This window comes from Sceloporus undulatus, chromosome 3 (assembly GCF_019175285.1).
Source record: "Sceloporus undulatus isolate JIND9_A2432 ecotype Alabama chromosome 3, SceUnd_v1.1, whole genome shotgun sequence".
Taxonomy (NCBI): domain Eukaryota; kingdom Metazoa; phylum Chordata; class Lepidosauria; order Squamata; family Phrynosomatidae; genus Sceloporus; species Sceloporus undulatus.
Window position 1 is genome coordinate 204616423 of NC_056524.1, and position 24081 is coordinate 204640503.

The window sequence follows — 24081 nt, forward strand, 5'->3', positions numbered from 1 at the left end:
CAGTAGATAGATAGATAGATAGATAAGATAGATGCCATGTTTGTGTTTTCTTTAATCTGAATGCAAGCCTTAAGATACTGTTATGTGTTTAGTTTTAAATGATTGCTAGTCTCCTGTCTCATTGGCATTAAAAGCACTTGCAAGAAATGTGTCTCAAGCACTTTCTTTAAAAAAAAGTCTGTACTTCATTGCCATTTATTTAGTGCAACAATATTTCTTGTTAATACAAACTGACATTGGCTCCCATTAATGCAAAAATAAAAGACTTTTGTTTTTGCACAGGAGTCATAAGCACATATAATCTAAAAAAATTAATAAATATACTGCATATGGTCAAGTATAAATCTAGAAATTTTAGTCAAAAAATTGCCTTAAAAAACCTGAGTCGACTTATCCACGGGTCAATGTAAGTAACGTACTTTAACTCTTATAAAAAGGGAACCATCCCTTGGTGAAAGGCAAAAGTGTAATCTGTTCTGAAAGCACTGACCCACCCCCTTCTGCTGACCTATCAATCCAGCTTTTAGTAGGAGTACAAACAGTTATGTCTGCTGGAATTTTGTTAAGCTCTTTGGCATCATTTTCCTTTGCTTTGACCTATAGATCCTTTGTTACATGCCCCTAAATTTTACCCTCAACTTATACATGGGTTATATCAACACCCACCATTTTAGCCCCAAAACCTGACCTTGACTTATACATGAGGTCAACTTATAGTTGAGTATATATGGTAAATTCTCACTGTAGGAAATTCAAAGATATAGCCGTCTTGGTCTGGAAAATCAGGAGGCAAAGGGATCTTTCAGCACCTTTGAGACTAAGATGGGATACAGACCACCCAAAAGGGCAGTCTACCGCCACCCTGGTTTGCTCCGCAAGGAGGCTGCAGCCTCCAGACTGCAGGGCTTCCCCATGGAGCAAAAAGAACCCTTAAAAATGGGTTCTTAATGCGGTGTGTTTGTGACACCGCAATGCGCCAATTGCGCACCTGCAGCATCACAAACGCACCGGGACGTGTGGACGCTAAGCGTCCATTGTGTCAAAATGGCAGCGCCTGTGTGTGTACAGTGTGCTGCCATTTTGATGCCCCCATCACGTGCTAGGGGTAAGGCCAATATGGGCGGTGTGCCCTTGGCCAACCCCTAGCACATGACGGGGCGCCCTATCGGGAGGTATGTATAGCGCCCAACTCAAAGAACTGGGTAGCATGAGCTTTCGCAGACTTTTATGATTATTTCAGATTCTCTGATTTAGTTCAGGGTTGCACACTAAAGCTCTCTGGCAGAGAATTCCAGGTACCCCTCACCAAACACCAATCCCTCATGACTTCATAAAATGGAGTCATGACAATTAAAAAAGGGTGAATCTGCTGTAACAGTCTAGTGCAAACACCATCTGAACATTATTTCACAATTCAATATCATTTACATTGACCTGCACTAGCTCTCCCACCACCCCACACCCCCTCTGCCAGCCCCCTCATAAACTACCCATGCTGTTCAGGAAAGTTTCTGAATCCTTTCAAGAGGCTTTTAGAGAGGGGATATGTAGAAACCTGTAGGAGGAAATGAGAAAACCTCATACTGTTAATCATCATACCATCACCACCATAGCACACACACAAAAACTAGTCATCATCCAAAATAAAAGCAAAGGTAAGTCTTATCCAGTAGATCTACAATTTAAGCTGTAAGCTTTGAAGGCAGGAAAGGGGAAAGTCAAGACTTAAGAAGTCTGAGCAAAATGCCTGGAGCAAAAGGTTCATCATACGTTGCTGTCAAGTTAGGTTTGACTTATGGTGACCCCATGAATGAGAGACCTCAAAGAAACCCTATCATCATCTGCCCTGCTCAGATCTTGCTGGCTTAGGGCTATGGCTTCTATCCATCTGCAATGTTATGGATTTCCCCTTTTCCTACTGCCTTCTACCTTGTTATTATGTTATTATTGTCTTTCCTAGCAAGTCCTGTCTTCTCATGGCTGAAGTACAAGTCTCAGGACTTTTTCACACGGGGAAAATTGGAAGGTTAAACTAGTCACAATGCAGGGTCATCCAGGGCATTAGGGACAATTTTGCAATTGCTTTTCAGATGACGCTGTCCACAAACCGGTTAGAATCCAGACAGAAAGTGAGGTGAATCAGGGAATAAGCATTTTCGCAAAAAATATCATGTTTTCATTTCCAGTCCATTCACGAATTCGCTTGCTTCATGTAATTGCAGCTGTCTGAAAACCATGTGCCAGATTCTCCCTGTTCCCAGATTTCCCATGGTTCCTTTGCTGTGCCTAGGAGAGGGAGGCAGCCTTGTTCTTAAAGGGACAAACACACACCTCTTTCTCTCGTGGGACTAGTCTCTTCTTACTGCAGCCTCTAAGACTCAAGTCTAAGGGATCAGCTAGTAGGAGAGCAAGAGGATATGTCCTGGAAAAGGAGGGCATCTGGGAGTTTCAGCCCTCGCTGAAATCAGGCAGGTTTATGGACCAGCCACCTCCTCTTTCTCTCTAGTGTGTGTGTGTGTGTGTGTGTGTGGTTTTATGGGAGTTTGCAAAGGGAAACCTCAGCCTTCCTTCCTCTGAAACAGCTTCTGGGGCAAAGAGGATTTTCCTCCCCGGGTTCCTTTTCATGTCTGGAGCATGTGTGTATATGCATTTGTGGAAATGACAGTTCTGAGCATATGCAAAAAAGTTATTTTCAAGCTATTAATGGGATTTGTCCTCATCTGTCTGAAACTCAAATTCGCTTTCGACCCACTTTTTTGCCTAAGTAATGTACCTTTAACCTGTTATTATGCTCTCTGTGTGATAAGCATTAGCGAATTTGCTTGCTTTTCCAAGATGCCAATACTTTAACCATTTTTGGGAAGGAAGCACATAGGTCACTGTGTGATAAAGTTCTCAGTTCAGTAATCTTGGCTTCTAGGGATTCTTACTTGCTCAAGGAAATATTTGTTTGCTTTTTTGGAAGTTCATAATATTCATACAACCTTTCTCCAGCACCACATTTCAAATCAATTGATTTCTTCCTATCCACTTTCTTCACTGTCCAGTTTTTACAACCATATATAGAAATGGGAAATATGATAGCACAGACAGTCCTAACTTTAGTATTCAACATACACTTCAGGATCTTATATGATTTCTTCATAGCTGCCCTTCCAAGTCCTAGTCTTCTAATTTCTTGGCAGCCGTCTCCATTCCGATTAATGACTGAACCAAGAAATTTTGAACTATTTTAATGTCTTCATAATCTATTTTATGAATCATCTGTGGTCATTAGTTTTGTTTTCTTAATGTTTTGCTGTTCTCTTTTAGCAGGATGGTGTCATCTGCATATTTTAAATTAATAATTTAACGATTCCTCCAGTTCTTTCCTCTGAATCTAATCTTGCTTTACGTATGATATTTTTGGCATACAAGTTGATCAGAGAGGATGACAAAATGCAGCTTTGCCAACGCCCTTGCCATTTGGAAATTCACTTTCTCTGTATTAGGTCCTAACAGTAGACTTTTATCCTGAGTACAGGCTATACCTCAGGACAATAAAATGATGTGGCACATCCATTTCTTTCAGAACAATCAAAGGCTTTCCTGTAATCTATTATTTACTTTTGGATTTTTTTGGTGCATTCCATTATCGATCAAATGTTTGCTATATTACTCTAGTGTATCTTCCCTTTCTGAATCCAGCTTGAACATTTGGCATTTCTTGCTCCATATATGATAAAAATAGAAATTTGCACATCACTTTGCTTGCACAGGAACTTAATGTGATGGTTCTGTAGATACTGCAATTCCTGGTATCCTCTTTCTTGGGAACTGAAATGTATATTGAGCATTTCCAATCTGTGGGTCATTATTTTGTTTCCCATTTTTGTTGACACATTTTAGTTAGAACTAACATAGATTCTGTCTTTGTAGGTATGCCATCTGATCCTGAAGATTTATGTGTCCCAAGTTCTCTGAATGCAGCTTCCACTTCACCTTCTAAAACTGGAGGTTTATCTTCATGTGGTTCTTCTTCAAATGAATATATGTCATCCGTTCATTTCTTTTTTATAGTATCTTTGTGTACTGCTTGCATTACCTTCTTATTTTGTACAGTATAATGTGTTTCCCTGCTGGTTGTAGAGCATCCCCACTTTTGGTTTAAATTTCTCTTTTGATTTCTCAGACCTTGTAGAAGAGGTCTCTTGTTTTCCTTGTTTGTTTTCATTTTCTATTTCTCTGCATTGATTATTATAGCAGTGTTCTTTATCCTTGCATACAAGTCATTGAACAGTTACATTCAAGGTCCAGTTCTATTTCTGTTGCCTTTAATTTTGCCTCTCATCTATCCTTGATTGTTCAAAGAGTTTCATCTGTCATCCACTGAGGCTTTTCTTTCTTTTTGGCTGTAGCTAGTGTATATCTGCATTTATTCCTGACAATGTCTTTGGGTTCAGTCCAAAATTTATCTGGTTCTTGGTCAATAATACTTAATAGCACAAATCTGCTTTTCATACTTTCTTTAAATGTAATAAGAATGACCATAGAGTTGTATTTTGGCACAGTGGTTGGTTTAGTGTTCTTCTTTAGCTTTACTCTAATTTGTGATCTCAGCAATTCATGGTCTGTGCCACAATCTGCTCCTCGTCTTGTTTTTTTTAGAGAAAGAATACAGCTTCTCCATTTTCTGCTTCCAGTTATATAAGAGTCTGTTTGATTGCTATATTAGCTCTCATTTCAGTACTATAATTGTTAACTTCTGAGCATAAGTAAAATTCAAAATTTGAACCAGCTACCACAATTTGATAGCTAATATAGAAACCAAATAGAGTCTTATATAACTGGAAGCAGAAAATGGTGTCCATGCATAATCATAATTTCTTGAGTAAAACACTGGAATTTTCTGACTCAAAATATCCCATTCCTGTCCATTTTAGCTTGCTTACTCTAAGTACTGCAATGCAGAAGCCCTGGTGGATACTCAAGAGTTTGTCCATCCAAAGCAGAAAAGAAAAGGTGTTGTCGTTGGGGCAGCTTGACAACCATTCAAACAGTGCAGAGTTAAAATTTGAAACTCACTCTATGTGACCATCAGCTTGAGTGGTTTTAAAAAGAGTTAGACAAATTACAAGTTGTAATGAATTATTTCCACCAGCAGATGTCTCAGTGCCTTTCCCAATAAACAGCCAACTTTACTGAGAAACTATTTGGCCAGGCTGAAATGTTTTATACACTTTGTGGCGATGTGTGGGAAGTGTTATGGTGCCCATTGCCACTGGCCCTGCATTCCCAGGTCCAGCAAGACACTGGGGTGATGCCCACACCTTGAGGGAGCTTGTCTGCACGGTTGAACAGGGAAGAAGAAAGTACTTATGAAGCCACTTCTGAAACTGGGGTGGTGGGTGGTGGAATTAGTTTGCTCAGATCATATGAGAAGCTGCAATATCACAATGTATGGTCTGACTGAAGGTGTACATGTCTGCCTTCAAATCACCTGTCACCTTATGGTGACAAAATAATAATATATTGGCTATAATACCATGTCATTCAGGCAGCCCATATGTTCAAAACTGTGTGCTTTGCCTGAAGATAAACGCCTGTGATAGTATACAATGTCTGAATGTATACAAAGTAAGAGATATCAGTTTTGCCAGAAAATATAAGATGCTGGAAACTATGAATCCCATACAAATAAAAAAGTCCAACAATCAAAATGCATATAATATCGTAAATGTACACACTTCCTAAGGACATGAATTTCTTAGGCAAGGAATACTCAGAGGTCAGAGGTGATTTTAGCCATTTCCTTCTGAAATATAGCCTACTGCACCTGGCATTGGGTAGTGATCTCCCTTTCATTTCAGAGTCTGGAACTTTAGCTTTTTAAAAGAAACTAGTTGTGATACTTGTTACTCTGATCAGCTGACAGGTCATTACATTTACTACAGTCCAGAAAACAACTCATTGGATTACTAATTACTAAAAGTTGCTTCCACAGCTATCTTTGTGCAATTTCCATATCTCTGATCAGCATAACTGAGAATCTACCCAGTACTGATATACTGTATAGGCATAAACACTGTCATGCTGATAAGTAGTTACAATGTAAACATTACACTGAAAATTACAGTCCTGACCTATGGGCAAAAAAATTACACTGTTTAAGTGAATTACTTCAAAAAGCAACTAATTACTGAAATAACCTATGGCAGACAAGGTATTTGCGACTATAGCCAGAGAAGCTGAGGCTGGACAGAAGCGCTCTTGGTTGCAGCAGTTCCCTAGTTTAAGAGATGGAGCAGCTAATATCCCAGAGAGAGGACCAAAATTCAAAATGACCTCATAGAGAGCTTTGGTTTCCAAACTTTCGTCCTCTAGATGTTTTTGACTTCAGCTCCCAGAATTCCTGACTGCTGGCCAAGCCAACTAGGGCTTCTGGGAATTGAAGTCCAAAATATCCGAAGGAACAAACTTTGGAGATAAAGGCAGAGCAATGAACACTGGCCCTCAGTGAATTGAGGCCCTCAGTACTACTACCCCGAACTAAGGCCTCTGGTCCAAAACACACTGAGAAATAATCCAGTTTGAGACCGCTTTAACTGCCCCGAATCAATGCTAGGGAATTCTGGGGAATGTAGTTCTGTGAGGCAGAGATAGCCTTCTCTGACAGAGAAGGTGCCACAATAAACTACAATTCTCAGGGTAGCCATAGCAAACCCAATTAACACCCAAACAATGGATAAAGGTATCCATTAAGATATCTTTAATGGATACCTTTAAGGTAACCATTTAGGTCCAAAACACACTGCAGAAATAACCCAGTTTGAGACCGCTTTAACTGCCCTGGCTCAGTGCTAGGGAATCCTGGGAATTGTAGTTTCTTGTGGCACCAGAGCTCTCTGACAGAGAAAGCTAAATGTCTCACAAAGCTACAATTCCTAGAATTCCATAGCATTGAGCCAGGGCAGTTAAAAAAGGCCTCAAATGGGATTATTCCTGCAGTGTGGTTTGGGACCTAAGATATACAGTACCAATAAAGGCATCATTGTTTGGATATTATTGGCTTTACAGTTCACAGGATTCCCTAGCACTCAGCGGGGGGGGGGGGGGGGGGGGGGGGCAGTTCAAGCAGCATTGAAATGGGTTAATATTTATTTATTATTTACATTATTTATTTATTTAATATTAATCATTATTTATTTATATTATATATTGAAATAATAAAAACAATAAAACTTTTGTTTCTATCCCGCTTTTTGTTGAGACAATCAATGCGGCGTGTACAAAAATTAAAATACCTCAACATATACATAATATCTCCCCCCCCTTAAAAAAGGATTAAACACTATAATTTTATTATTATTATTTTATTATTTGTTTAATTTCATTTATTTATATTATTTATATTTATTATTGATGTAATTTTATTTATTTATTATTATTTATTTGTTTAATTTTATTATTTATATTATTTATTTGTTATTTATTTATTTATACTATTTATATATTTATATTTATTATTATTTATTCATTATTATTATTATTATTATTTCTGCAGTGTGGGTGTGTTTTGGTCACTCGCAGTGGCCACGCCCCCTGAGCTACAGGCCTCGGCGGAGGTCACGTGAGCGCGAATTCTCGCTCCTGATTCTCGCGAGAGCGCCCCTTACGGTGGGAGGGGGGAAGGCGGGGAGGAGCGCGTCGTCGCTAGGAGCCTTTCACAGGAAAGAAAAACGCTCGGTACGTTGCGTAGGGGGACGTCACCACGTACGCGCAGGCGCAGACCGCTCCCCGGAGGCCCGACGGCACCGAGAGAGAAAGGCCAAGGTGAGAGAGAGAAAGAGCGGCGGTGAGGGAGGCTGGTTTCGTCATTCCTTTCCGGTTTGCGGGGATCAATAGACGGCGAAGGGAAAGGCAGGGTCTTCTTCAGCGAGAGTCGCCTTGGAGGCCTCCCCTCCTTCTGCTCCTCCTCCTCGGAGCCTGGGCCCAGTCCTTGCTGTGCTGCTGCTGAGCGGCAAGGAACAGTCCCCTTTGACCCAGTGGCTCAGTGCTGTGGAATCCTGGGAGTTGTAGTTCCCCGTGGCACCAAGAGCAGGCTACGATGCCTCAGTCACAGGAACCACAGGCGCCAGTGTTACTTTAATTCGTTGATCTTGGATATATATATATATATATATAGTGTTCAGATATTAACGTTTAATTATTTTCATGGAATGTTCCCCGTAATGCAGCTTTATTTTAATAATAATAATAATGATATAATAATACTATAAAACACATTTTGAAGACCTATATGACAGGCTTAGCTGTCGGATCTCTTCCGGTTGACAAAATAAACCCGCATTATGGGCCAGCGTTCTGCGAAGATACATATCAGTACACCTTGAAACAATTTAATTATTAATATTGTTATTATTATACTTTATTTACACAGACAATAAAACCGACCAAAACGAAACCTGCCAGCGGCATACGTTCTACAAAATACCTATAAAACAATAGCTAATTAGATACAAATAAGCAGGCAACACATTTAAAAACATCAAATATCAAATCAAATATAGCAGACGACAAATCAAAGTAACGTTGGCGCCTGTGCCGTCTTGTCCTGTGTGTCGTGGTATAAGTTAGCTTACAGTTGTGAACCACTTAGACGCTGTTAGTCTGGTATGAAGCGGCATATAGATGAAGCTGACGATCGGAAGATTGGGAGGTTGGCAGTTCGAGGCCCAAGCGCCGCGTGACGGAGTGAGATCCCATCACTAGCCACAGCTTCTGCCAACCTAGCAATTCAGAAGCATGCAAATTCAAGTAATAATAATAATGATTTATCTATAGCCGTTCCAATCACAAGGAATCCAGGTGGGTTACAGGAATAAAAATACAGAGAATACAATACAGTAAGATAAATGAGAGCGACGTAAGTCACAGAATTCACAGCTAGACCTGATGGAACTGGGCCTCTCTTTTTCACTCCCTCCAGGTCTGATGAAGAGAGTAGGTACGGAGGGAAGGCTCTTTTTCTTGAGGCAAGAATTTAATTTGAATCAATTTTTATTTAATTCTTCTCATTAAATTTAAGCGTGGCGGACAGAGTGATGTGAGTCACAGTAAACGGGGAGAGGAACTAGGTAGGGAAGGCCTGCCTGAAGAGATCCATCTTAAGAGGCTTCTTAAAGGCTGTAAGGGTAGAAATGTGGGGGATCTCCTTTGGCAGGTCATTCCAAAGGTTCAGAGCAGCGGTGGAAAAGGCTCTTTGGGTAACTGAGGTTAGTCTAGAGTTTTTTGGCTGAAGTCGCTTATTCCCCAAGGACCTTAGAGTGCAGGACAGACAGTACGGAAGAAGGCGTTCCCTTAAGTATTCTGTATTAAGTAGATAAATAGGTACCACTTTGGTGGGAAAGTAACAGCATGACCATCAGAGCAGTCTTTGGACAATGCTGGCCCTTCGGCTTAGAAATGAGCACTGCTCCCTGCAGTCGGTTACGACTAGATATTCATGTCAAGGGACTACCTTAATAATAATGATAATGATAATAATAATACGATTTGTTTACATTCTGCCTTTTCCTCGTGGAATCGAGGCACATTACAAAACAAAGGTATCAAAAATACAAAATACACCCCCCTCCCCATCGAATACCTCACAGCAATATTATAACAATAAAGTAATTATACAAATAAAATAGAGAATACAGAGTACAGAATCCAAAATACACAGCATAATAATGGAGGTCATAACATAGCATAATAATTTAAACAGCAACCCCCTGGCGCTTCCCTGGCAGCAGAACAACTATTGATATCAATTTTCATATGTTAAAATGACATGACATGGCATAATAACCAAGTGTAACATAACATAACAAGCAATAAAACAGTCCCCGACAGCAGAACGACAATCAAGTACAGACTGCATGCTTAAAATAGTTATGCTAGTTATAAAACAGATAGAGGACAGGCAAATGGAGTAGGACCATCAGGGGCAGGCTAGGCTGTTTAAGATTAGTATTGTGTGCATCACCTGGTCCACTGTTAACTGTAATCTCCCTCTGGCTGTTGCCATCTCTCTCCATAGTTAATATACTACTACTAATAATAACGCCCAGCCTAATGTCCACTGTAGGCTGATGATGTTTTCTGGGCTGGTTCAGCCAGGTGTTCTGGCTTTTGAATTGCCGCTCTCCCGACATGCCTCCCTCTTGCCACCACTGGACCGCTGGGCTCAGGTGTTTTTGTGCCATTTGGGTGATGGCCCTGGGATTGGAGCCTGCGTTTTAAAGGTGCAACTCTCCTTTACCTTTTTACTATAATCTGGAATTGTGTTGGATTTAGCGCAATCACTCCATAAGTGAATTTCCTAATGGGAACTAATACTAAGGATTTGGCCAGGGCCCGACTATGGATCTGGCTGTCCATTGCAAGGCTTAGGATACAGTGCCTAGATTGCTTATGGAGACCTAAGCATTGTGACAGGAGCAATTTAATTCAAAAGCCTCTAATTGTGAAATAGTTTCTATCTTCCAGCTGCTTGCCGGCAAAGATCAGCCTCTGCTTGTCTGGAGGGATTCCTCCTTTGTCCTGGATCTTATAAGATGACTTTGGTCCAAAACACACTGCAGAAATAATCCAGTTCGAGATTGCTTTAACTGCCCTGGCTCAATGTCAGGGAATCATGGAACCTGTAGTTTTGTAAGACCTTTAGCTTTCTCTGTCAGAGAGAGCTCTGGTGCCACAATAAACTACAATTCCCTGGATTCCTTAGCACTGAGTCAGGGCAGTTAAAGCAGTCTCAAACTGGATTATTTCCGCAGTGTGTTTTGGACCAAAGTCATGTTATAAGGCAGTATAGCACTAGCAGTACAGTGCACAAGAAAAAAGAAGTCCCTTGCCTTCATTGCACTTCATTGTAGAAAATCGGGGTAGGTAACTTTTAAAATAGATAGTAAGAGCAATAACAAAAATCAGTATGGATCGCTAAAATGATGGGAGTGAATCAGGTGGAGATTAGAGGGTTAGAATCATAGAGTTGGAAGAGACTCCAAGGGACACCCAGTCCAACCCCTTGTCTTCAAGGAATACACAATCAAAATACCCCCCCCCCCCCCACAGATGGCCATCCAGCCTTGGTTTAAAAACCTCCAAAGAAGGAGACTCCACCGCACACCGAGGGAGACAGCTCTTACACTTTGGGCAGGTTAATGTGGGAGAAGGTTGCAAAAATTCAGGCTTTCCCAAGCATAACTTCAACCAGCATAATTTTTTTGAAATTAATAAGAAAGGGAAGCCAGTTTGATGTATGATTTCCTGGGTTGTTATGGCCATGGTTTTGAATGGGAATCCTGGAGGTAAGTAAAGAATACAAGGGTGAGTACTGGAGATATTGTTAACATTGGTCATGCCACTCTCAAAGTCCAAAGAGTGGTCCGGCCAATGATGGGCCAAGAAAAAAAAAGCAAAAGAACGTATTTTGCACTATGTTTTCCCCATTTACATATCTAGTTCTGCTTACAAATGAAAATATTGGAGAGAAGAGCTGGTGGAGACTTCTTCTAGGGAGTATTTAAGGAAGAATGGGAAGAGCTGTTTGTGTGGGTGAAATTTGGAATGTGATTGAGCAAAGAGCTGTATTTCTGCTCTCAAGAAACCAGATCTTGCCTGATCTTGGAAGCTACACTGGGTCAGCCTGGTTTAGTACTTGGATGGGAGACCACCAACAAATACTAGGTGATGTAGGCTATATTTCAGAGGAAGGAACTGCCAAAGATCACCTATGAGTATTCTTAGCCTATGAAAACCCTATGAAATTCATTGGGTCAACATAAGTTGACAAGTGACCTGAAGGCATCAAAGAGCATTCCCCTCTACAAAAGGGAAATTATCACTCCAGTTAATTCCTTTAGAATAGGAACAGGCAAGGTTTTTTTTTTAACCCCTTGAAGACCTTTGGAAGAAATATGTTGAGGGTTGCATCTGGACAGTGAATAGAGCCATTCTCCTCCCAAAATACTGATCATCCTACACTAGCTCTCAAAATACATTGCTGTTCTTCTCCTGCTCGGGCATCAGGTCTAGGGCCATGTGTTGCCTATGCCTGCTTTAGTGTTCTTTGGGAAATCTGATCATAAGGATAAGTAAAAGTATCATAATATTATTCATGCTTTAGCAGGCAAGACAAAAAGAAGCTATCATTTTAGCTAACTTGGGATAACTCTCACTTTTTATAAACTCAGGTCTCTGCTGGCTGGCTTCCTTTCCTTAATTTAATAGCAAAAGACAAGTAAATCTGTCTTTTTATAGGAGTAAAGCCAGAAGAAAAGGGCTGCTAGGATAATGCCTGTTGTACCAAGATAGTATCCGCTGAATCACAGTATCTTTTCATTATGGACTAACTGATTTATACAAGGTATGGGTTTAACTTACTGAGTGAGCATGGATTCTTTTGTTAGTAACACTCAGATTATATTGCAGGCTTGCCTCTCCAGAATCTTCTTTTTATAAACTTGGTTGTTTAATGTCAGCCTGGAGAAGAAATCTGTGACTAGCCACATTACCACACTACACTCTTATAGTGCTGCCATTCCACTTTTACTGCTTTGGCTGCCTCCTGTTGCATTCTGGGGTTTGTAGTTCAGTGAGGCCCAAGAGCTGTCTGGCTGAAATTCTAAATTCCTTTCCATAAACTGCAAATCCCAGAATGCAGCAGAAGGCAGCCAGAACAGTTAAAGTGGAATAGCAGTGCTACAAGAGTGTAGTGCGGTAATCTAATAATTGGTGGGGGACTTTGATATCCAATGACTCTTTTCTCCTCTGATACAGCCCTCAGTAGCTCCAAAATTTTTGTAATAGACAGTTTCCTAGTCAGTCCTCCAGGGCAGGTTTTTAGGGTACACATCATAATGTGACTCATTTATGAATCTAATATAAACTTTAGCTACTTCTGATTGGACTTTTAGTATGATCCTATAAGCTCCAATATTTTTGGTCTAGGTTGGATTAAAGATGGTCATGTCAAATAGTAAGTAATTATATCAGCATTGTATCTCTTTTGGTCACTGGTTATAGAATGTCCGTTACCTTTTACTTGTCCCATATGACAAAGCAGTAAGAGAGCCAGCCATGGGGAAAAGGCTGCCTTATACTGAATGCTGCAAATGTGGTCTGCATGGGCCTGCCCTTTAAAGTTATTTAGAAATTTATTGAGGTTGCATAGACTGCTAGTTTTGACTTCCCTTGTATGTACTTCTATGGTCACTGATCCCTTTGGGTTAGGGATTGCTTCCCATATCTTCTTTATCTGATGTCATTGCTTTTATAAAGCATGTAGCTTGTTCAGTAGATTGAAAAATATGTATGCATGATTAACAAAAAAGTAAGGTTTCAATAATTCTGTTCAAAGATCTCATGATAATATACTAATATAATTTAAAATTGCTGTTACACTGATACTTTGGTGTTTTTTTAAAGGGTTAATTATTTTATTTCATAGATTAAATTCTAGCAACCCTTGTGGTAGAATTCTTAATAGATGAATATGATAGTCATTTAGGTTCTAAATGTTATGTAAGACAGTTTCTTTCAAACAGACTGTTATATCTGATTCTATAATGGCTTTTCCTACTTGTAGATGTCAGAAGACCTTGCAAAACAGTTAGCTAGCTACAAAGCTCAGCTCCAGCAAGTTGAAGCTGCTTTGACAGGGAATGGAGAAAATGAAGACCTACTAAAACTAAAGAAGGATTTACAGGTGAGAATTAAAAGATACAACTTTGCAGCATATATATTTTCTACACAGTGAAGAAGATTTTTAACATTGTCAGGATTGATATTATCTTGGAGGTACTGGTGAAGGATATGTTAATTGTTGGCTATCGAATATGTATGAATTGTTTTTCTGTGGGAATAAAATGGTTACCAGAGAATCAGGGCTGTCACTTGATTTAAAAAGTAATCATAAGGTTGCGTGTTGTAGCAGGTATCATCTTAAAAAAGCAATATTATGTGTGAGGAAATTGAGATGATAATTTTTAAAATGGTACATTTTAAGCTTTGTAAAAGCGCTAATATTAAAATATAAATAAAAATTAAACATGTGTATATGTTGCCCAACTACTTGCATGTCAGAGGTCCCTACGGAAATAGACTGGTGTGGAACTGGTTTATTTCTGTGAAGTTCATAAAGAGCCACAACGATCTGTATCTTTGGTAGTGTTAGCATACTACTGAATTAATTCAGATCATGCTGCATTGTTCCCAGAAATGGAGGTCCCTCCATTTTAAATTGATACAGTGGCAAATGTGAACGTCAACAGTGTTCAAATGGCATAGAGATTCGATCTCTATGGTAAACTTAGTGGGAACACTGAACCGATTCTGAATTGGTGAGGAGATGCAAGTCCCTTCATTCAAAAAAAGTAAGTGTGAATAACCCCTAAGCTTAGCTGATGAATTGCTGCTTCTTTACAAATAACCCCTTGGTTTTTATTTTGTTCAGTGCTGTTCACAAGTATTTGTTTTCTGCTGCTGGGTCAGTGCAATTTTTAAAAACAAAAGTGATTTCAGAAATGCCTTTTTACTGGCATTTAGCAGTAACTGTAGGAACATATTTTTTAGAATTGCTTTCTTTATCGGCTCTAAAAACGAAAGAAAGACAATGTGTTTTGGTTTTGACTACTCTCTTGCCTTCAATTCAGATTTGTCAACAGAGATTTTATGTTTTGACCACAATTTTCTGTGTCTTGACTCCTCTTACTCTTTGCAATTTGGCTCAGTACAATTGTTTCTCACTTGGACTCAGATTGAGTTTGGCTACGTTTTCATTGTTCCCCTATTGATATGGCCACTCATTCCATTCAAACGTTGTGAGGAGTGTGGGGTCAAGATCCCTGGCCAACACAAACACTCCCGTTGCTTGTTATGATTAGTTGAGGAGCATAATATGCACATTTCTGCTTGGTTCTGATAGACTGGCATCCCCCCTCCAATCATTCTTTATAGTTCCAATGTTCCTTAGCTTTCAGGACCTTGCTTATTTGAAAAAAGTAACTTCACTTTGTAATTCTTTACTGAATAAACTCTTACTTTAATATACCAAACATGATAATTTTGTACCTAATGAAGTTACACATAACAAGCCAAGTAGTAACAAAATGACTTCCAGTCTGTAAACAGTGTTGATAACTGAGTTCTTAAATTTTCCCAAAAAATTCTCTTTAAAAAACAAATAGGATTCCCCCCCCCCCCGAATGCTTCAAAAACCAGGCAGTTTTAACATTTCTAGCAAGCATAAGCATTATAATTATTGAAAATGGTAGAAATAAGCAATTAGGAAATGTCCTTGTTGTTCTATCACAAGTTCTTGCTGATCCCACTCCCACTGTGTTAAATGGATATTGTATAATGCTATCGATCTCAATTCAGGAGCTGTACAAGAGATTTGCTAAGATAACAAATGCAAATAGGTTCATGTGCTATACAGTCTGCTGCCCATTATAATACTATCACACTTTGTAAAGGACATTAATAGGGTGGGTAACAGTGTTTGAAGATTTGTCCTTTTTTTCTTCCCTCAGGAAGTGATAGAATTAACCAAAGATCTCCTTTCAACACAACCATCAGAAACTCTTGCAAGTTCTGATAGTTCTGCTTCTGCTCTCCCAAGTCACACTTGGAAGGTTGGAGACAGATGTATGGCCATATGGAGTGAAGATGGACAGTAAGTGTAGAAAACAAACTTCTGTAACCGTTACATGAAATAATACAATTCCATGGTAAGAGATTTCCCTTTAGTTTATACCCTAACTGTGAGGACCAATTTGGTGAGCATGATAATTAAAGGAATTATATCGCCATGCAGATATTGTTGGACTGCAACTCCCAGTATTCTTCCCCATTAACTGCAGACTGGGACTGCTGGGAGTTGCTGTCTAATAGCATGTCATTCTTGGTTTGAGAGATTTTACAGGTACAAAATGTGTGTTAAAAATATAAAGAATATTAATTGGGTCTGAGATATATTTAACTTTGTAAAGTTTTGCATAAGGCAGATATACCATCCAATAAATTAAATGATCTATGTGCATATCATCACCAATTTGAGGGAGAAAAAAGTGGTAAGGAAGAACTATAGCGAAGGAAGCAAAGAACTTCATTCACATTACTTTGGACTGGACATAGAGTAGGTTTTTTGGAGACAAGGGAAAGATCAGTTTCCCATATATGCCCAAACAAGCTACTTAGAATCCAGAGGTACCATTGCAGGTAGGGGGACTGAATTTGAAAGTAACATGGAAAAGGAGCAACTGTCTCTGAGACTGGTTCTTACTTTGTGGGTAAGGATGGCAGCTTTAAGGTCTTATAATAAAACAACTTTCCCAAAGTCATCCTAATGGGTATGCTGTAGTGGCTGAATGAATAGTTTATATGTGTATGTAGGCATCCCACTTGAGAATACTCAGAGGCTCTACAGACTGGCGTTATATGCCAGCCTTGGGGAAGAATGGGGACATGATGTCCACACGACGCACACTCCAACGCTGCCCTGATGCTGTTGTCATGGTGTGCACCTGACCACACGGTGGGCGGCTTTACAGTGCTCCTTTGGTGCTGCATCCAGATGATGAAGTGCCAAAAGGAGTGCCAGGGCGGTAGAGGCGCCTTTTCCCCAGTGCAAAAAGGAGTGGCGTTTTGCTGTACTTTTTAGCGTGGGGGAAAGGCCAGATCGGGGCCGCAGCATGTAGTTCCTGCCTCTCCGATCCGATACTGAAAGGGGTGGCAGCAGGCCGCTCCAAAGGGGTAGTCTGTTTAGCCCCTCATACATCTATTTTTAAACGAGCTGGATGCTGAATCTCAGATGATGTGTTTAAGAAAAGTAGATAATTACTTGATTTTTCAGTGTCACTGTTGCAGAACACATTTAATACACATTGTTCTAAATACTTCCTTAATGTTAGTTCTACCTTGCTTCATTTTAGCAATAGATTATATGGGGGCTGTGAGCCAGGTATCAAGTTACAGTTTGAGAGTACAATCCTTTACATGTCTGCTCAGAAGTAAAATTCCATTGTGTTCAAATGAAGCTTATTCCCATATACTTTTACATAAGACTGTAGTCTGAATCGCACATGTTGGAAAAAATTTGGTGAAAAAGAAAACAATAAAAATAAATTCTTAGTCTGTAATTGGCTGAATTGGCGCTCATAGAGGGGGGGAAAACTGGGGGAAAATTCTGTATCTGGCCAAATGTTTGAAAGGGAATATAGTTAATGAGCTCTTGAACTTTAACTTTAAGATTTGTAGCATTTTGTATTCTGCATAATTGTTTCAGCAACTGGAGAGAATATGTCTAAGATGGACTTGAGATACCAGTCCAAACTTGATTAGAAATGTTCTGAAGCATATTATTAGTCACTGCAAGTTTTCTAGGGCTGAGTCTTAAACCTTTACTCACATGCTTACAGCCATGATATCTTTACAGGTGTTATGAAGCTGAAATTGAAGAGATAGATGAAGAGAATGGTACAGCTGCAGTCACCTTTTCGGGATATGGTAATGCTGAAGTCACACCCCTGCTTAATCTGAAACCTGTGGAAGAGGGAAGGAAAGCAAAAGAAGACAGTGGCAACAAACCCATGTCCAAGTAAGTGACTGAAATTAATGTTCAGCATTCAGTGGTTTGGGATAGCAGTAAAGAAAATACTGTACTTAATCTGCCATTACTGATGGATTGTCACCCCCAGGGGTGATTTTACAGCACAAAAAACCTGCATTCTTCTAATTTCTTGAGTCATATTTTGCATAGCTCTTGCAGATCCAGTAAAGAGATGATGGTTTGCTATTTTTCTTCTTCTTTCTAGTTAAACTGTGGTTTAGAATATGAGCTTGCCTGTTCAATTTTTTGGAGGCTCAGACTGGGGAATACTGTTTAACTTGATTTTAGCCATTCCAGAATTTACTTGCTACTGTGAATATGTGGCAGCTAAATAATGGACTGGGATTATGATGAAAGGTTATGCCATTCTTTGTGCTGTTAACCTCAATGCATGGTCAGGATTGATGAGACTGGTTAAAGGCAGTCCCTCATGTGACTGTCCTGGGCATGTAGAATAATGTACTTCTAGTGAATAAATTCTGAGTTAGGTTTTAGAGTTGTTCTATATTTAGCAAAAGGCTAGCTAGAATTCTCAAAGAAAGCTTTTGTTCTTAATAGTGCATGAAAGTAGGATTCCTGTGCTTTATTGAAACTTGCAGTGCACAGATTGCTTTACAGAAGGAATGACAGCACTTCCTACAGATGGAGAATGAAATGGGCCTGGACAGATGATACTCCATTGTACTGAGAGTATATCTTTACATTCACCTAGCCCAAGGTGAGACTCTCTTAATCAGTGCATCCTTGCTTTTGTCTACATGTTCTGAGAGCAAAAGTGAAGTTAAAGCAAAGGAGATGCAGTGTGATGAGGTATGTAAGTAATCTTAATTTCCATTTCTCTTTTAGGAAAGAAATGATTGCCCAACAACGAGAATATAAAAAGAAAAAAGCTTTGAAAAAGGCACAACGCATCAAAGAACTGGAGCAGGAAAGAGAGGATCAAAAAGTCAAATGGCAACAATTCAACAACAGAGCGTACTCGAAAAACAAAAAAGGACAGGTATGTGTATGCTGTGGCTTAGTATCTTAACAGTATAGTCACTTTGGAAGGATTGTGGAACTAAAGAACACTACTGGCATGACTGACCTCTGCAGAAATGCAGCTTCCATTGTAGATAGTTGTTTATATATTCCAGAAGCACTGTGTGGGAATTCTATATAGTATATTAAACATCTTGTTAAATATTAGTTACTTATGTGAGATGTTGGAGATACGATGGGATACTAGTTGTAAAATTGAAAATTCATATTTATAAAGGTTGTGGCATATTTAAAAGAAAACTTTTAGATTAAATCCTTCCAAGATCATACACAAAGGTTAAAAGCACAAAACCCAACAATAAAAACAACCAAATCAAAATTAGTAGTTGAAATTAAATAGTACAACATACTCAAAGGCCCCAGTAGTGTCCTAAATCACATGTATGGTAGGATTAACATTGTAATCTTTAGGACCACTGACTTCCTGAAATGGTGGAGCCTTATAAATATTAGATGCAAGGGGGGGGGGGGGGAGGCACCACTAAAAAGAACCCTTGTTCTTTGTGCCCACCAACCTAACTGTTCCTAGAAGCAGGCATACAAGTGGGGTGCTAGTACAGTATAGGCATCGGTTGCCCAGAATCCAAAAGTATTTGTGCAGACACATTGTGCCAGTTAAAGTTTTTGATCCAACTTTAAATTCAGCTCTATGTAGAGTGAATTACTGTGATACAGCCTATCTGTCTCTGGAGTACCAAATCGTCTGTCCTTGCTACATATGATTACAACTGGTGCAGCCTAAACTGGTGAAAAACAGACCTGTCTGCCACTGCTACTTGAGATTCCTCAGCAATAAGTCTGTAGAATTCCCAAATGACAAACTGACTCGTCAGAAACAGGGCTGTCACAACAAGGACCAAGGGCTAACCTCTACTCATAATAGTCTGGTTTTCCTGCACATAGCACCTCTATCTTGTTTGTATCTTAGGGCCCAGACATGCCAAAATAAAGCTGCTTCGGATCACTTTGGAGGTATGTTGTTTAAATGACGTAAGAGGCCAGAAGTTGCACCAAACCCACAGTCCTGTCCTTAGGACTGGAACGTGGCTTTGGTGCGGCTTCCGGCCTCTTAGGAGGCACGTTTCATTTAAACAGCACACTTCCAAAGTGGCCCGAAGCAGCTTTATTTTGGCCTGTCTGTTTGGGCTCTTAGTTTCAGCTGCTTTCTTCTTGTTCATCTCAGAACTATGTCTAGGCATCAGTCTGTATCGTAATGGTTTGTACTGTGATGCTTTCATGCTGTCCTAATAATGTATACAGTAAAAAAAAAAAGCAGTTATTTACATCACTTGTATTGTTAGGTTTGGTAATACAGTATCACTGGCACTGGGATCTAAAATACAGTAAAATATGTTTTAGTCAACAATGTAGCCCAGTCCATATGTAGATCAAGGTTGGTATTAAAGAATCTGTGGTATAAAGCCAGAGAACTAGTGTGGTGCAGTGGTTTGAGTCTAGGATTCTAGAGATCAGTGTTAAATTCTCAACTCAACCATGGAAACCCACTGGGTCACCCTGGGCAAGTCATACACTCTCAGCCCCAGAAGAACCTGTGATAAGAGTCACCATAAGTCAGAAATGACTTGAAGACACACAACAACAACAAAGTATAAATCTTGCTTACTGTTTAATTTCGGGCAAAAATGGGCTATGCTTTACTTTCTAAAGTGACCCATCTGCACATTTAGTGTTAGCACTGTTTTGTGACTAGGTGAAATTTGAAAATGTCTACAAATAGCACTTTTAATTTGTTCTACAGGTAAAGCGAAGCATCTTTGCATCTCCTGAAAGTGTAACAGGGAAAGTTGGAGTTGGGACATGTGGAATTGCAGACAAACCCATGACGCAGTACCAAGATACATCCAAGTACAACGTCAGACATTTGATGCCCCAGTAACTGAGGGAAGAAATGACTAAACATCACCTCTGTCGGGCTTTACATTTACCTTTTTATTGTTATATTTTTCTAAAAGTAAACTATTGGTGCGTAGTGAAAATAGTTGTTGCCATCAGTTGGCTTACGCTGGTACAAGCCTTAAGTAAGTAGTAGAAGTTCAGAATGACCCCTTTACTGTTCTCAAATTAAATATGCACAAGTCAGACTAGTGGGGAAATTCCCTTTTTATTATCCAGAAACCTCCGATCTCTAGAGTGTCCTCACTCACACATTATCTGGAATACCATCAATACCAAATGACTGTGTAATAAAGTAGTCATCCCAGCTTTCTTGCCTCCCCTCTCCCCCCCACCCCCCAATGTACTTAATATACTGGTAGTCCTGTTATTATTGCATGGACAAATACTGAGAATTTTTTGTTTCTCTGGAGCTAGCTTCCATCCCAGTTTAATGGTGAGGTCAAATTTTGATTTGCCCATGTTGGCTTGCTTGGGGGCACAGTCAGATGATTCTCCAACCCCTCCTCCTGTCTCACTAACCATGAAATGACCATAGTGCATGGGCAGGGGTTGCAGTGGCTCAACGGTAAGTCTAGGAAGTGTTGGATAGCTAGTTCCTCATGTGGAATTACTGTGCTATACAGGGTCCTAGCTAGAATCTTTCCTTTTTATAAGAATTGGGAAGGAGTTTACAAAGTTTAGCTGGGTGGTGTGCTTGCCATTCATTTGATTGCATTCCTGAGATCAATGATCTACTCTTGTTGTGAAGTCACACTAAACTTCAGAGGTGTTCTGATGTTCTTTTTGCTGTAAGGTTTGCCCTGTCCGCCCCCCTCTCACCTCCAAGCTAGGAAACATGAAGTAGAGGTTCATTTTTGTCATGCTGAGCCTCACAGAGGCTGAGAAAGCAGCAAAATGTAAAAACTCTTTCCAAAATCAGTGCAAAGCTTGACACGTCGTGCCACTCTAACTACAGGCTGGGAGAATAGTGGAGGAATTGCCTAGAACTCATAGAAAATTTCAACAGACTTGAGAAGCACAAGCTCTTCTAGCTGCTTCCCAATGCTTGTACTAAGCATGTCCTTCAAGAGCATGGAGGAGGGCTAGGATAATCTAACTGACTTGCACTCTATCTCTAAATTACATGCATCTTGAAATTTACCCCCGTTTTTTCCCAGTTCCAGGGAAGTGGGGGTTCAACAGAGAACAAAAAGCGCACTTGTCTCTGCTTCTCAGCAGAACCTTATGTCATGCTCAGAATGCAGCCATGGGCTGAGTAAGGTTCGTTTGTTGCTTTCCAAGATAGGTTAGCACTTTAAATGTTGGAGGAGTTAAATGAGAAGTAGTAATTTCCATGGAAGAAGTGACGAGTTACTTGATACATTTGTGTACCTGATAAATACACAGTAATTCTACCCAAATTGTACTGAATCAATTTTATTGCGTATCCAGCTGGTTAACTGCATCAGGACATTCCTCTCATAAGAATGCTGAACTTCAACTTTGTTAGTAAAGCTGGGCCACTCTGATTTTTATTTGGAAAACCATGTGTAAAAGTTCTGGCCTTTTTGTATCTTGTGGATGCAGTTGCTTCCCTTTGCCAGTCTGTATTGTTTAGGGTGGTAGTGCCATCTCTCAATCTTGAAATGTGTTTGAAGAAAAAAGTTAATGTATAGCCCTGTATACAATGTAGATAATTATTTTTGTAAAATATGGTGTTAAGTTAATGAACAAGACTGGATTTCATTATTTCTCCTGCTAGAGTAATTCTTGCTCATTAATCTGAACTCCGTTCCCCATGTATATTATGTTACAGTCCCCTTTTGTAACTTGTTTTCTGAATTAAAATGAGATCAGGTACCATCAGGATTTGTTGATGCCCAATTAGTGAAAATGTCTGTCAGTTTACCTGAGTCTAAAATCTGTTTTTAGTAGGCTAGACTCCATTCACACAGAGAGGCTCTTCCTGTCAATGGAAAGAGGAGGTAATTTTTATGACTGTGTTGATTTCAGTTTTGTATGTTTGACTTTTATTAAAATAAAATGTTCAAAACCACTTGGCTATGTTCCCCAAAAATGAACATTTGGGGAAAAAATTGAAAAAGTGTCGTATGAAAAGACATATAGCCAAAAAAATCATGGAGGCTATAAAGAGCATAGACTGAAGAATTTGCACTCGATGTGTTAAGTCTCAATTAATCAGCAATGTTCCTTGATCAAATTTGGCTGAAGGACTATCAAACCTTTATCTGGAAGTTTGCATATAATCGAAGTTGCATATAGAGCTGGTGGCCATCCTGTATGTATTATCAGTGCAGATCTTCAGCTGTCCTGAAGTTAGTTTAACCATTATGATTTTTTGAGTAAAGAAACCATCAAGAACATAATTTAATTAACAGATAAACCTGGACTTTCTGTTGTGAAGAGCAAGCATTACTGGAATTCACTAAATGAGACAATGTCCAAAGAAAAAAATCAGTTTTTTACCAGTGTGAGAGAAAGCTATTTCTGTAACTGAAGCACATTTCAAAAGCAGCTTCTGATACAAAATGTGATTGGATAGTCCAAGAGGAAACCGCATAACCAAAAATAACCCCCACACTTGTGTGCATATATGCCCTTCATCTTGCCTGAAAAGTAACCCTTTGGATCCATTATAGGGGCAATCCACATGAGGAAAAGTGTTCTACTGAGAAGAGCCTACTGTGTGTGGTATTCTTGCTCTATTGCAACAGATGGCTGTGCACAACTTTGAAACATTGGACTGCAAGTTTTAAAAATACAGAACTCTAATCAGTGTAGACAGAAACATGCTGTTGCATCCTTTGGAGACAAAGTCAACAATATAGCCTGTGTTCAGCACATAGCTGTATTTATGGCAACTTCTGTTGCATGTTTGCTCTTTAGATTTATGATGTGGGACAAGAGGAAGATAACAATCTTACTAGAAATAAAATTTCATAAAATTTATTTGTATATTTTAAACAAGTTAATATAGATGGCCACAAACAAAGGAAGAATGTTTACAGTGATGAAAAATGCAACATCTTTGTCAGCACCATCCCTGCATCTTACAGATAGAGCTCTGGTTAGCATTTCAGCATTGGGTTTTTTTAAAGGCTGGCACTGGTCAATCTGAGCACCAATCACAGGTTGATTGGGATTACATATTTGTTTTGTATCTTTCAGTTCTTCAAAGTTGTGGTTGGCTAAAGCACCAATATAGTAACTGTTCCAAATTTCAGAAGATCTCAGAAAAAAAAACATAGTCATGATCTGAGAAGTGTTTAAAAATAAGCTTATACTGAGCTACGTACACATTAGAAAAATATTTGCCAAAGGATACATGTTTGTTTGGACTTGGAATTGCTTTTGACTAGTACAGTATGGCTACATAGAAATATAGCACTGTACAGTTGATTCTCTTTTAATATACAAATTGCAAAGGATATTCAGAGGTCAGTAAAGGCTGAAAGATTACTGATAGTTTTGGGGTTTTTTCCTCATTA

At 39.4% G+C, this 24081-nt stretch overlaps 3 protein-coding genes across 11 annotated transcripts in view; 1 reads left to right on the forward strand and 2 right to left on the reverse strand.

Moving 5' to 3' along the window:
- PDCD4 (programmed cell death 4) overlaps positions 1–24081 on the reverse strand; it is a 777136-nt gene that overhangs the window by 504338 nt on the left and 248717 nt on the right. The gene's annotated exons all lie outside the window — the stretch shown is intronic.
- The window catches only part of DUSP5 (dual specificity phosphatase 5), a 428280-nt gene that overhangs the window by 173645 nt on the left and 230554 nt on the right, over positions 1–24081 (reverse strand). The window lies entirely within an intron of this gene.
- Positions 7669–22628, forward strand: SMNDC1 (survival motor neuron domain containing 1). 5 transcript variants are annotated; one of them, XM_042456406.1, is made up of 7 exons: positions 7754–7812; positions 12286–12391; positions 13613–13732; positions 15558–15700; positions 17462–17623; positions 18482–18635; positions 20436–22628. In XM_042456406.1, exons 3-7 carry the CDS (start codon positions 13613–13615, stop codon positions 20571–20573), a joined length of 717 nt encoding a protein of 238 aa, XP_042312340.1. In that variant the 5' UTR covers positions 7754–7812; positions 12286–12391; the 3' UTR covers positions 20574–22628. The 5 variants fall into 5 exon arrangements, 4 of the variants coding, with proteins under 4 accessions (XP_042312339.1, XP_042312340.1, XP_042312341.1 ...); XM_042456405.1 differs by lacking the exon at positions 12286–12391 and having other exon boundaries at positions 7669–7812; XR_006102749.1 differs by lacking the exons at positions 7754–7812; positions 12286–12391; positions 20436–22628 and adding exons at positions 10047–10268; positions 18235–18353 and having other exon boundaries at positions 18482–18511.